At 36.9% G+C, this 13265-nt stretch overlaps 1 protein-coding gene across 5 annotated transcripts in view; it reads left to right on the forward strand.

Annotated features, from left to right (window-relative positions):
• The first annotated feature begins 3687 nt into the window (after positions 1 to 3687).
• Positions 3688 to 13265, forward strand: part of LOC124159054 (ATP-binding cassette sub-family C member 5-like) — a 47592-nt gene continuing 38014 nt past the window's right edge. For 3 of the 5 annotated variants that reach the window (XM_046534559.1, XM_046534558.1, XM_046534557.1), the window contains exons 1-7: positions 3688 to 4215; positions 4299 to 4435; positions 4544 to 4630; positions 4718 to 4844; positions 7779 to 7955; positions 11250 to 11397; positions 11738 to 11893. In XM_046534559.1, the coding sequence (XP_046390515.1) occupies positions 4335 to 4435; positions 4544 to 4630; positions 4718 to 4844; positions 7779 to 7955; positions 11250 to 11397; positions 11738 to 11893 (796 nt within the window). In that variant the 5' untranslated portion in view covers positions 3688 to 4215; positions 4299 to 4334. The remainder of the gene's footprint in view (positions 4216 to 4298; positions 4436 to 4543; positions 4631 to 4717; positions 4845 to 7778; positions 7956 to 11249; positions 11398 to 11737; positions 11894 to 13265) is intronic. The other 2 variants (XM_046534555.1, XM_046534556.1) reach the window with 2 other exon arrangements.

Genomic DNA, 13265 nt, shown 5'->3' on the forward strand with positions numbered 1-13265 from the left:
AGAGCTCTAGCATAGGCTTCCCCTTCTACTCTACTCTTAGTTATAAGACTATCTAGTGAATAAGAACACTAAGGATTTCCCCAACAAATGTAGCTCCCTGAATTCCAGTCACTCTTGGTATCTTGCTCCATAATGTTGAATGTGGAGTACTTCTGCACCATGAGGTATTCGTCACAGTATCAAGGTCCTCCAAATTTTGTTATTCCCCTTCACTCATTAAAATAGAGGGGAAATGTTAATGCTCACAACAGTCACCACAAGATTTGATATAATATTTCCTGTGCTTGACAGGTAGGGCACCTTTATCATTTTGGTATGGCAAGAGTGCTAATTATACACATGTTGATGATTACGTATAAGGACTGAGGCTGGCTGTTGATTACTGTCAACCTCTGCAGATTTGGGCCTCAATAATACGCATCTATACCCGATTCGATTTATCTTTTTAAGCTGAGCTAGTGTGGCCACAACAAGTGAGGGTGATTGGAGGGAAAATTTATGACACATTTCTTTACCTTTGCCAATCAGTAGAAAGCAGGTGAGGCTTAGTGTTTCAGAAATTCAATCCTAATCAGACATTCATTGTGATAGAATTGTGAATCAGCTAGAAGGGTAGCCAATTCTGGTGTCTGACCATTTCTTAGGTCTCTGTGAAGGGAATATCCTCAGTCCCTTCTGAGTGAGTGGGTACATTGTCTTGGCACTGAGCCAAAAATAGCTGTGGCCACCCATGACTCTTGCATTTTCTTTGACAAACAAGGAAACCTTTGTACATTTAGCAGCATTAAGGTCACTCAGGCTCTTTGTCTCAGTGCTCTCTCATCACTCAGATCAGTGGCGCAGCGAGGGGAGGGTTTTGGGGGATAAACCCCCCCCCCCCCCCCCCCCCGCAAGCTCAGAGAAATTTTTAAGTTTAATCCATTTTACTCAACTGGATTGATATTACTAACAGAGTAGTGTAACGATTAGTAAAATATCCCTCAGAAAGCCATGAAACTCACCATATTGAATCATTTATCTTAAAATTCCGCAATTTGTTAATGTCGCACCTAATACTTATCCTGGTGGGTATTCCATACCCCCACACACCCTCGTATTAGTTGCACCTAAACCCCCCCCAGCCTTTATTCCTAGCCGCGCCCCTGACTCAGATAGCTCAAAGAAAGAGAGTTATCCGTTTCTTATGGTTTTCTTACGGAAAAAATTGATAAGCAGCTTTTCGAAAGCAAAGGGGCTTATATAAGGCAAGGGTAAGATTTTAGCAAAGAATAGGTAAGGAATGCCATCAAATATCCTTAGACAACATAAGTCACTTCAGTTGGAATGCCAAAGGCGGCTGAACAGCATACTACACATGCTACGCTGCTCATCCCGACATGAATTTAAAGCCTACCTTGCCTAAGCCTAAAGTGAAATTCAGTGAGCCTTTATTAGAGCTTAACAACTGATAACAGATTTTCTAGTAAACAGTAAGAAATTAACAACAGCAAGCGACTGGCTGGTGAAGATACAAAGCATAGTACAAGTAATTCATCCTTGTGGTGGGAAGAAAAAAAAATAACACCAGGGAGAACCAAACGTATGACCTTCGCATCCGCAGCCTTTTACACTAACTATTACACCACGGCAACTGATGAGTGTTAAAGGTGTAGTTACCATTTTAAAATTCAATGATAAAGGAAAACTTAGCTGGTGTTTGAATGAAAAAACTGAAATTATTCAAGGTCCACTCAATCTAACATTTATGAATTTTAATTTTTGGTCTGATAACCCGACGAATACAATACGTATATATTTTTATATCAGAGATTCTTTCCAGCATTTTTATATTATACTGTGTTGCTATTCTTGTGAAATTATGTGTTTTTCTTACAACCGTCTTTTCACCATCATTTCAAAAATGTGAATGACTTTCAAATTATGGCCTCATGAAGTTATTTCTACTCATACTATAGACGTGCCAATAATGGAAAAATTGTTCTTATACATAAATCCCTTCGTGAATACTCTAAAATGATGGAATAAAAATTATGTCTACGGAGTTGCTGAAAGTTTAGTATCCATTTTGCCATTACTCAGGATATTTGTAGTCCTGACCATAAGAAACCCATAACAAGCTTACTTGATAAGAGCCTTCCTTATTTCTTCCTTTCACCTTATCTCAATGACTTATAATGTGCTAGCTGGGCAGCGAAGCCCACTGAAAGTGTCCTGACCAGTGGTGCCTGGTGGTTTTATATCCAGGGTGTGTATTAGAGAAGATGTACGATGATGAAAAAGGACATGAAGTTCAAATAAATGCTGCTAAATGGCACTGAATGTATTGACGGACTAGGATCCTGAGCACAGGTAGTGTAGGTGGCAGCTATACCGCTACACTACCTGCGAGTTACCAAATATGCACGTGCGCACTCGTGTCGTGTGAAGTCTGCTCCCAGCACCCATTTGAACATGGCATGTCCAAATATGCTCAGAGCACCCACAAGCAATCGCATAGACCGAATATGCAGCCGGTGCGATGCCATAGGATCGCACACTTGTAGAGTGACGAATTCGCTAAGGAGATAGCAGTAGCGTTTGGAGCTTCATATCCCATCCCTGTGTGACAAGATTTTTATCTTTCTCTTTGCAAAGGAATTCATAGTTTTCTTTCATAATTCATTCATCTTTGGGTGTGCAGTTACTAACATGCGTATATGCACGCATCGCCACTTGTCCAGACTCTCACAAAAGGCAACCTCCCCCACTTACTTTAGCCGTACCCGCTCAGCTGCGAAGATGAAGTGAATGTGATATAGGTGAATATACGGGTAAGAATGAAAGCATGCAGCAGGTACATAGCACCCAGTGGTGAGGCATGATGGTCAACTGATATAATGCCTAAAATGATTTCATTCGGTAATGTATTTATTATGCATACAAACTTAATCATCCATTTTATGTTTCTGAGAAATATAGGGAAAAGCAACATTTTACCTAATTCTCCTCTCAGTTTATGGCATTGAATTGTTCTCAAGACGTGTAAGTCTAGCTGCCTGTAGTCTCCCGAAAGGGACAATTGCAAACATTACCTGCTACCACCATCCACTTATCTCAACAAAATTCATACGAGGCAATAATTAAGTTTTTGACAGCTACTAAGACTTGTCAAACAACCCTAGAGGAGGATACAATGAGTAGGAACAAATCAGTACTAATTCAAGACTTATGAAAAGTATATAGGTGATAATGCACTAGTGTAATGCTAATCATGGATCACATATGTGCATATAATAGAAGTATAAGTACAGTAATAATACAGTGCTTATACTTGTTATTTTATTCACCACCTAATTGTTTATAAGAAATGGTTATAAGGGGCCCATGTAGTACATAATAAACTTTCGATCTCTTGACTCAAAAGTTTAGTTGAGAATTAACAGTGTGTATTAAAGTCACATGCAAATTTTCCATACCACTACTTTAACTATCTAGAAGGTAATGAAGTATATGCTATTTATATATAGTATTTAAACTCGATTTCAAATTTTATACTCATCTTGAACCCGAGTTAATGCCTCTCGACCTCGGTGAAAAAGTACACACACCACTCCCAATACTTTCAATTTACCGCCATGAATATCACCATGGCAACCTGCCCCACTGCAACCGGAAACCGGAAGTGTCACGGTGTTTTAAATTGAAATGTTTCCTTATTTGCGGTGTTCTCGTAATTGCTGAAATGTGAACTGATTTTAGCATTCTACACTTAGAATTCAAGTATTATTTATCGCTCTTTTAATTTACCCCCAGCATCTCGAGAAAACCTTTGCAGTATTCAGCATAGTTATTTGCTGAAGAATTGATTCGTGTTGGTATTTCTCAATTTCGGATCTATTTTGTGCGCAAACATGACCACTCGGCGGGAGATAAATAGCGAGAACTTTATTTGAAGGATGCTGTAATACCTTAAGATTGACAACCCTTTAGACGGTGAATATGTCAGAACTAAAGACATAGTGATCATTCAGGTAATAGCACTCGTAAATTGATGTGAATCGCTGGTACTTAACGTATACAAAGAAGGGTTAACATGTTAAAGGGTTTTAAGTTTTCGTCCGCTACGTAGTTTTTGTAGAGTTCACTTCGTGGCTTTGAAATTCAAGACTTCATCTATACTGCTTGGAATAGGCTTCAACAGGGATTCTACGCAAGATCGAAGGATTTACGCATACGGTAAGGACTGAAATCTGTTCAAACTACAAGATTTGAGACCAAACGAGATGATGAATCATTCTTTCCTTATTTTCCCTACATAGAGCGATTCGTTCAGTTTTTGTCGATTTAACTAAGCGATGGCACTTCATAAATGGCTTTCCAATGGTTCCATTTTTGTAAGCTTTGAAGACTCAGCCCGACGCGGCGAGAGAGATGGGGCTAACAATCAAGATATGGAGTGAGTATGACTTCACTGAGAGGAATATGGGCAATATATTGTGAGCTTTATTACATATTTTCTAATTTGGCCTTCTCTTTTGAATGAAACCCTCGTCTCTAATTGCAGAGCCAGACGATCGGGCGAAAGGAGTAGGACTAACTCTAAGTACTTGCCATCCTTAATGAACCTTTTGCCATATCGGAAATCAGCAGGGTTTGTAATAATTGATCTGTGGATGATTCTAAATGCCGTATTGTATCTAAATATTCTATGGCTCATGTGTACTTTGTATTTATTAAGGAACAAGAAGATGTTACCGAGTAACAATGCTGGGCTCTTTTCCTTCGTGTCTTTGTCATGGCTGACCAGTACCATGTGGAAGGCTTATAAAAAAGGCCTAACTGTGGAGGATCTATTTGAATTGCAGGTAATATACTGCAAATTTAGTGTGTCCCTTGTTTTGAATAGATATTAATGATAAATGTTGATTGCTATTGAGATTCATTAGTTAAATAACTTTCAGTGAATTGCTGAAGAACCCCTAAGCTCTAACACATCTTACGTGGTGAGGGTGAAGTACTGTAGAATGGGCCCACCATATATTCAACACCTAGATAGGTACTATCAATTTCTGAAGCCTCTGGTATGCCCTAAGTATGCATGAAATTAATGCTGCCAATACTTTCTTGGTTCTCCAGTCATTTACCCTAAAGCACCTACACCAGAACACACCACCACCACCCACACCTGGGATTTTGGTTAAACATCACATCACTCTTGGCAGTCTTGATCTTGAAGTTGCAACTAAATATTTTTAGTATTTATTTTATTGGAAATAAATAAATAAAACTTTGTAAGGTTCACTGTTATTTAATTATGGGCACGACCCGGGTTTCGTAACTTGGTTACATCATCAGGTGACTGATCTTGCATGCATCATATATTTATACACAAAGTACACAAGTGATCACTGTCAACAGTGAGGACATCTATCGGAAAGGAAAAGGACTGGTTGAAAGGGAGGGAGTGAGGGTTAAGCATGGAATGGAATAGGGAGAGGGGGGGGGGGGAAAGGGGCAGCCTTGATTTGGAACGAGGGTTTTTCCTGTGAGGATAGGTATCTGACCAGCAAGGGGAGGGCGGGGTTAAAACAGTGAACCTTACAAAGTTTTGTTTCTTTATTTCCAATATGGAGAGGTTTCACAAAGTAAAGCCTGAAGTTATTAGTTATATTTATTTTATTAGTCACAGCAGTTTAGAAAAGGTTAAAAAAGAAAGACCTTATAAAATGGAAAAAAATGTCAGGAAACTGAGGCCTCATAAATATTCAAGTTTTTCTATGCTTGCCTTTGAAACCTTTTTTTATTTCATATTTATTCTCCATAAGGGTGTCAACTTATTTATACTGATCTGCAGTCTTGGTCCCACCTTTTAAAGCATAAATAAGTAAAATTTAATATCTCAATTATTACAACAGAAGGATAGTGTATATGTACGGACAAGTAAAAATAGCAATAGTTCAAAATAAACCTCTAATTACACAAAAATAATAATTTATTTCACCTGTTTGATCATACAATTAAGTAGGCATAGGCTTTGTCAAAAAGAAATCACTTAGTACATTTCAATCAATTAGAATTACATAATAGGTTTTACAAAAACAATGAATATACATATAAGATATGGCAAGTTATCATAGTACAAACTAAAGGAATACATATTTCATAAAATTTACATTACATTCTTGTTGGTCAGAGTAAGAGCAAACTCATCTACAGTGTAGAACACTTTGCTTAGAAGTAATTGTCTTAGCTTGAATTTTGAATAATTTCAAGGAATTTATATTCCTTAAACTTCCAGGAAGAAAGTTATACAGTTTCACTCCTTTTTGGAAAGGCCCTTCACTGCATCTTTTGGAGTTCCAATGTGAAACATGCAGTTTATCTCTAGATCATGTTTCATACCTATGATACTCTTCATTTTTCACAAAAGAGTGTATATTCTTTTTAATAAATACCATTAAATGTAGTATATAAAGAGATGCTTAAGTTAAAATTCGAAGATTTGCAAAGTGGATTCGAGAGGATTCTCTGTAAGGGAAATTTAGCATGATTCGAATCACTTTTTTTGTTAATTAAGAATATGTCAGTTCTATGGCTACTGTCACCCCAAAAAATAACACCATAGGAAATGAGGGCCTGAAAATTGGCAAAGTACACACATCTTGAAATGTTTAAGGAGGTACTGGTCCTAAGATGCCGTAATTGATATAATACTCGGGATAACTTCAATTTTAGCCTCTCAATGTGAGGGATCCATTTCATAGTTTTGTCCTGAACTACACCAAGAAAAGGAACGTTGTTTACAATGGAGAGTTCAGAGTTCATTAGCTTTACATTTGGTTGATGAGGAGAATTAAAATTTAAGCAGACTGATTTGTTTAGGTTTACTTCCCTGAAGCCAGTGTTGAAGATTGTGTGCCGTCCTATTTAATTTTTTTGCTAGATCATGATAGTTTTGTACCTGTATTAAAATACTTGTATCATCAGCATACAAGACTGTTTTAATACCAGGCAGACTTTCTGGTAAGTCATTTTTGTACAAGTTAAATAATAACAGTCCAAGGATTGAGCCTTGAGGGACACCATGTTTCACAGTTTTTTTGCTTGATGAAAAAGTTTGAAGTATGCTGGTATTAAAATAATAGTGAGAAATTTGGGTTATTTGTGTTCTGTTGGTGAGGTATGATTTTATCCAGATGTGTGGAAATATCTTGTGGATTTTTGAAATGTGCTTAATAAAATATTTTTCTTTTTTTATATTTGGTCTTTGTGTAAGGAACGTTGCAGCCCCATTCCTAACCAAAGTTAGTTGGTTGCAGGTGGTACGTTTTAAGTATGGGTTCTTGCCCTTTGTGTCGGGAAGCGAATATTCACGCACAAGTATTTTAAGTATTTACCCAAAGTTTATTTCCATGTAAAATCCCAAGAGCCAATCAATTCAAAGACCAAATATCAAGAACATAATAAATTTATTGGAAAAGGAAGGTTAGGCATTCTCAAAAGTGAAAAGGTACAAATTTCGAGGCTTAGTTTGACATGGCTGGCTATTCTGAGAAGACACATAACAACACATTTATGCATATTTTTGGAAATGGAAATCTTCCATTTCTGGATCACTACAATTAAGGGAGAGAAGTCAATATGATTATTCTATTTGCAGCCTTCGAATTCTTTACTGCATTATCAAATTCAGTTGGTGCTGATGAATTAGTTGGGGTTGTGATGACTTATATGAATTTAGTTTGCTCTTATAAGCGTTATTTTGTTTGCTAATGGTTCATGCTTTAATTTCATGTCAGGAATCAGACCGAGCAGAGGGAACTTCAAGACGGCTGGAGCGCTTATGGTGTGAAGAAGAGAGTCAGAAGGGAAGGAATTCTTCTTTGCCATTAGTTGTTTGGCGTTTTGTGAGGACTCGTGCTATTGTTGCCATGGCTCTAATGGTGTTTGCTGTAATATTCCAGTTTGCTGGTCCAGTAAGTATTTTAAATCAATCCTTATGGCACTTTATGTAGGTAACCATTACACTCAAGGACACAATTCCTTCATTTGTAGTTGTATCGCCTCATTTTTTTCCTTACCTCCATTACAAAACCCTTAGAATAAAGTCTACATTTGAGCCTCATTTAGCAAAATGAAATATAAATAGCTAATTTTGGGAGTGTGTTAAACTATTGGGTCAAGTGCTTGGCCATTGACTGAAGGTACCCAGGTTTCAATCTCAGGTGAAACCAACATACACTCCCACACAAAAATCCTTAGTGCAAGATATGGCACTAGAGGAAGAAACTGGCCTTACTGCTCTAAATATTCAAGTCCTCATGCCTTAGTCTGCAGTGAGAGCTACCTATGATATGTTGTGATATATTGGTCCCAGGAATTTGCATACCAAAATATAAGGCAAGTCAAATATAACTCATACATGCAGCAACAAATCAATTTATTATTGATGAGAAATCTTTTTGAAAAACTCATTAACACTCGAGTAACTTTTTTTCCAACAGAATAGGTTTCAGCTTATTTTTGAATGCAGTCTTTGAGGGAGTATTTTTAATGCTCGGATGCAAATAGTTATAAACTTCTGTGGCCGTATGAAAGGGGCTCTTTTTTTACGTTACAGTTGATTGACAGTTCATATGTTGTGTCAAATTCAAAAAGTATTGCTACAAATTTAGTGGTGTCACTTCTGCCATAGTTCAAAAATGGGGTTTTGGTATTTTCTGTAGTACCAGATGGAGGGAAATTTGATCGGCATTCCCATATCACATTATATTTTTATTACAGTGGAACCCCGATCTATCATTCCCGCATTGATCGTTTTCCCACATTCATCATTTTCCCGCATTCATCGTTTGCCGTTCCTGGTCCCAAATAAAATTCCATTTAGGCAATGTAATTTTTTCCCGCATCCATCGTTCCCCGAAGTATCGTTTTCCCCGTATTGATCTTTTGAAGATCGCGGTCGTGTCGCATAATTTTCCCACGTCCATCTTTTGACGAAAATGAGATGAAGTGTTTACAACGTGTTATTTGTGGCTAATAACGACAGACACCCCCAGGAGATTGAACTACTCTAGGGAGAAGCTGAGTACCGTGTGATAGTTATGTTAGCACATTTCCCAAGATCCGCTATCCCCCTCCATTCAGCACTCGCCTCCCCCGTATGAAGCTTTCCTCTTCTCTGAAATAAAAAAGGTCCCAGCTAGCCAGCCAGCAGGTCACCATTTAGAAAAGCTAATTGTTATTACATATAGGGTTCTTGAGCCACCTCTGATTACTGAACAATCAATTTAATTATTTTAGGATACCGATTTTACTCCCCATAACACATATTAGAAATCAAGAATCTGAGAAAATAAAAATAAAAAAATCCGCAACCTACCATACATTGGCGTTATGTGGGTTGCGTGGTTGCAGGATGAGCTTATCGTTCAAGCTGATACAAGGTATGACACGAATGTTGTAGCCAGGGGTGGTCTGGAGTTATTCAGGGCCCTTGGCTGGGGCTCATGAGGGGGCCCTGCTGTTAAGGGGATATGGGAGTCCCTCTCCGGAAAATTTAAGAAATTGCATACCCGTAAATGGATTTTGACGCTATTCTGGCGCTTGAAAACAAGATAAAAGTTAATAAAAAATTTCAATTTCATCAGAAAAATACTGTGAAATCAGAGAATTTCACAGCTTGTAAAATTTAATAATGCATTATCGCTCTATTATCTTTTTAGTGAATTTGTACCTTGAAACTGCACTGTAATCTAAAAAAACTCTAAAATAGCCTTTACGAATAACCCTTTCAAAAAAGTATCTCTTTATTGTAAGTTCTCTTTATTGTCCTGACATCCTTATTTTATTTTTTCATTTGAAATTTTTATGAGTGTGTCGTAAATAAAGCAAATTATTGAAAACTTAGAATTTTATGATTGCAAAAACAACTTGGGCTCAAGTAATCTGAATCTTATTACACGTTTCATATATGCTTCATGGTAGATGTGAACGTTGCAGGGGCCCCAAAGCTCAGGGCCCTCGGCGATCGCCTACTATCTAAACTGGCCAGACCACCCCTGGCAGCAGCTGCTAGGGATAGTGGGAATCTATTCAAGATATTGAAGAAACATGCTTCATGTTAGTGGAATAAGCTTTTGGGCATTCTTCCATGTTTAGAGTGTCATCATCTGTATCAGAAATTTGGGATGAAAAAGATGCCAGCATGGTCCCTGATAAATTTTTAGCCTTGAGAAACCTTAATGTAAAGGAATGCTGGAAAGCCTCTTTCATTTGGCAAATAGCATGAAAATATGATTTTGTCAAAAGGTGTTTCCAAGAAAGTATGAATATTGAATTTACTGTTGCAAAAGTTTCAGGCTAATATTATGCTTCCCACTCTTAGTAGTTCATTCTGAGGAGAGATGGCAATCCCTTATTGCATAAAAATGAAATAAGCCACACCCTAATGTGTAGACAACTCTGTAATATAATGCATAAAAATGTAAAGCCTAGGTCACAATTGTTGTTAACCTCAATGGTAAACTGTGTTTTGAGGACAAGTTGCACCAGGTGGTTTACAATTGTGGTCAATGAGAGTGTCTCTCAATAGTTGTTGGCCACCCTCCATGTCTTCAGCCAGATATTTAGTGAGAGAGTGGAGAAGATCTTGTAAGAAATTGAGTTTTTTGATAGTCAGTGAAGGGCTTTATTTCTAGTTGTGAAGGCCAGATATGACAATATTGAATTCCATTTACTCCCAACAGGCAACAAATGAAATGAAATATCTCTGTATTGTGCTGCACATGCATTGGCGTAAAACTGTAAATTTCAAAGTTCAGCTTGTTTGAAGCATTTCTAGCTTACCCAAGGATAGACCAATACCGCCTCAGAATGCCATCACGTTTTGTCCATGAATGCATATTAGACAACTAAGCTCCCTTATATGTATTTCAGCTAACCTGTAAAGATGAGTTTGGATACAACTAAGTTGCAAAAAATTATGTAGAAATGTTCCTATAACCCCAATTTTCCATTTTACACTTTTTGGCTCAATTTTAATTCAAGAAATGCTTCTTTATATATTTTAAAGTGGTTGTAATGAAAAAAAATACCCATTTTTGAGGGTTTTTGAGTGAAGAGGTTTCAAATACATGGGTCATTTAATAGGAGTCATTTAATGGAGTCATTTTATAGGAGGATTGCCTTAAGGAAACCTAGCATTCATCAACCTGTCACTCCTTGGTCATAAATTATTTATACATGCAATTTTGTATTTTTTATGACAGGCTTGGATTCAGAGATTTATTTTGGACTATGTTGAAGATCCTAGTCAGCCTTTAGAGTGGGGTTTTTCTTTGGTTGGAATACTGTTCATGTGCCAGCTCTTGAGAAATTACTGTTTTGGAGGCTCCTATGTCCTTGGTCTACATACAGGTAAATTGAGTTTTTTCTTATCCATACATCACTAACCTTAAATGAACGTGAAAACCTCTTGAATTGAATGCTCACATTAATTGACGAGGATGTATTTTGTAAATGATCTCTTTTGGGAATTTTGTATAATTTTCTGTAAATATTGCACTTGAAACTATGTAGGGAATTCTGCTTATAAACTTATTTCAGATGACCATTTTCACATAAAAAGGGAAACCAGTCATACTAAATATGTTTGTGTTTGTTGCCTATACATCCCCATTCTCTGTCTTAAATTGTTTCCTCACCATTTTGTTTTAAAGTCTCAGTTACATTTTTGTAAATATTATAATTATTTTAGGAGTGAGGGTGCAAGGTGCTCTTCAATTTTTAATATACAAGAAAATGTTGCTACTTCACTCTGGTGGGGAAAAGGCTCTCTCACAAGTTATTACTTTCTGCACCAATGAGCAAGAAAGAATATTTGAAGCTGTCTCAATGGGAGTGCTTATTCTGGGTAAGAATAAACTTTTTGTTTTTGCCTGGTACTTTATATACTAAGAGTAAAACCAATACCACGTGGTGTCTGGTGGACACAACAGCATAAAATTAGAAGGCTAGATCGAGGCCTTGAGTAAATGAAAGGTAAACTGTTAACTTCTGAAGCATTTTAATGACAAAAACTCAAATATTTGTCAAAATTGAGATGTAGCATAGTGCACACAAAAACCAGTTACCTGGTTAGAAACCTTTGAAACCTTTATTATCACTAAGAGATGCATACAACATTTTTATCTTCAGAGGAAAGATAAAAATGAAGCATGAGATATTTGCTTCATTTTTATTCTTTAATTCTTTTATGTTAGCAAGTGTACATTTAGAACAATGTTATTGTTAAGCATTGACAACTTCAAATGAAGTAACATCCACCACACATGGATCTTGTATAAAAAACTTTATTATTGAAATATATTTATATCATAAAATTTAACTTTTGCATTCATTATAATTGAAATAAAAACCACCATTTGTGTGTGCCTACTTTATGTCTGGGGGTGCTTTTACACCGTCAGCCTGATTTAAGGTATTGCACTGATAGCTCTTGTAATATTAATTAGTATTGGGCTGTGGTACATTCCTCAAGTTACATCGGTGGCGGCGAGGTAAAGTCCTCGCCTGCCAAACAGGAGGTCGCGGGTTCGAGTCCCGCCTGGGTAAGGTACCCCTACCCAGGGCATGGTTGTTTGTGTACGTTAAATTGTTACCATGTTAATAGCCCCGATGTAAAAGGCCGCGTAGAGCTGTTTTCGGTGGTTTGGAAATAAATAAATTAAATAAATAAATATGTATCTAGTTTTAACATTCAACACTAAATTGTTGGTGCAGAACCAATAGTTAAGTCTGTCTAGATCACATTGCATTTGGTGTCTAAGTTCATCGCTATTGGTTGTAGAATAACACGAAGTAGTATTGTCATCGAACGAAGTTAGTTCACCATTAAAAAATCCATTATACATATTATTTACGTGAACAAGGGATAGGAATGGTCTCAACACAGAACCTTGTATTGAACCTTGAATTCTTAATCTAAAATATATTTGCCAAAATTAGAATTGAGCATTATTATTACTTAACTAATATCTATTTTGCATGGTAAAAAATTCCATTGAGTGGGTGTTTGTATAGAAATACAATTACTGCCTTGGTCTTGGTAGTGGATTTCAATTTTTACTCTCTACTTAAACAGATATGGTCAATTATGTCGGACCTTAAATGTACTTCTGAGCTTTATAAATATAAAAATGGTGCTATGGTGGCATTATTTTGATCAAAGCTTCATTGCATGGACGCTGGGGCAGTTTCATCCATGGTTAATGGAGGTACTCCTC

This window comes from Ischnura elegans, chromosome 5 (assembly GCF_921293095.1).
Source record: "Ischnura elegans chromosome 5, ioIscEleg1.1, whole genome shotgun sequence".
Classification (NCBI taxonomy): domain Eukaryota; kingdom Metazoa; phylum Arthropoda; class Insecta; order Odonata; family Coenagrionidae; genus Ischnura; species Ischnura elegans.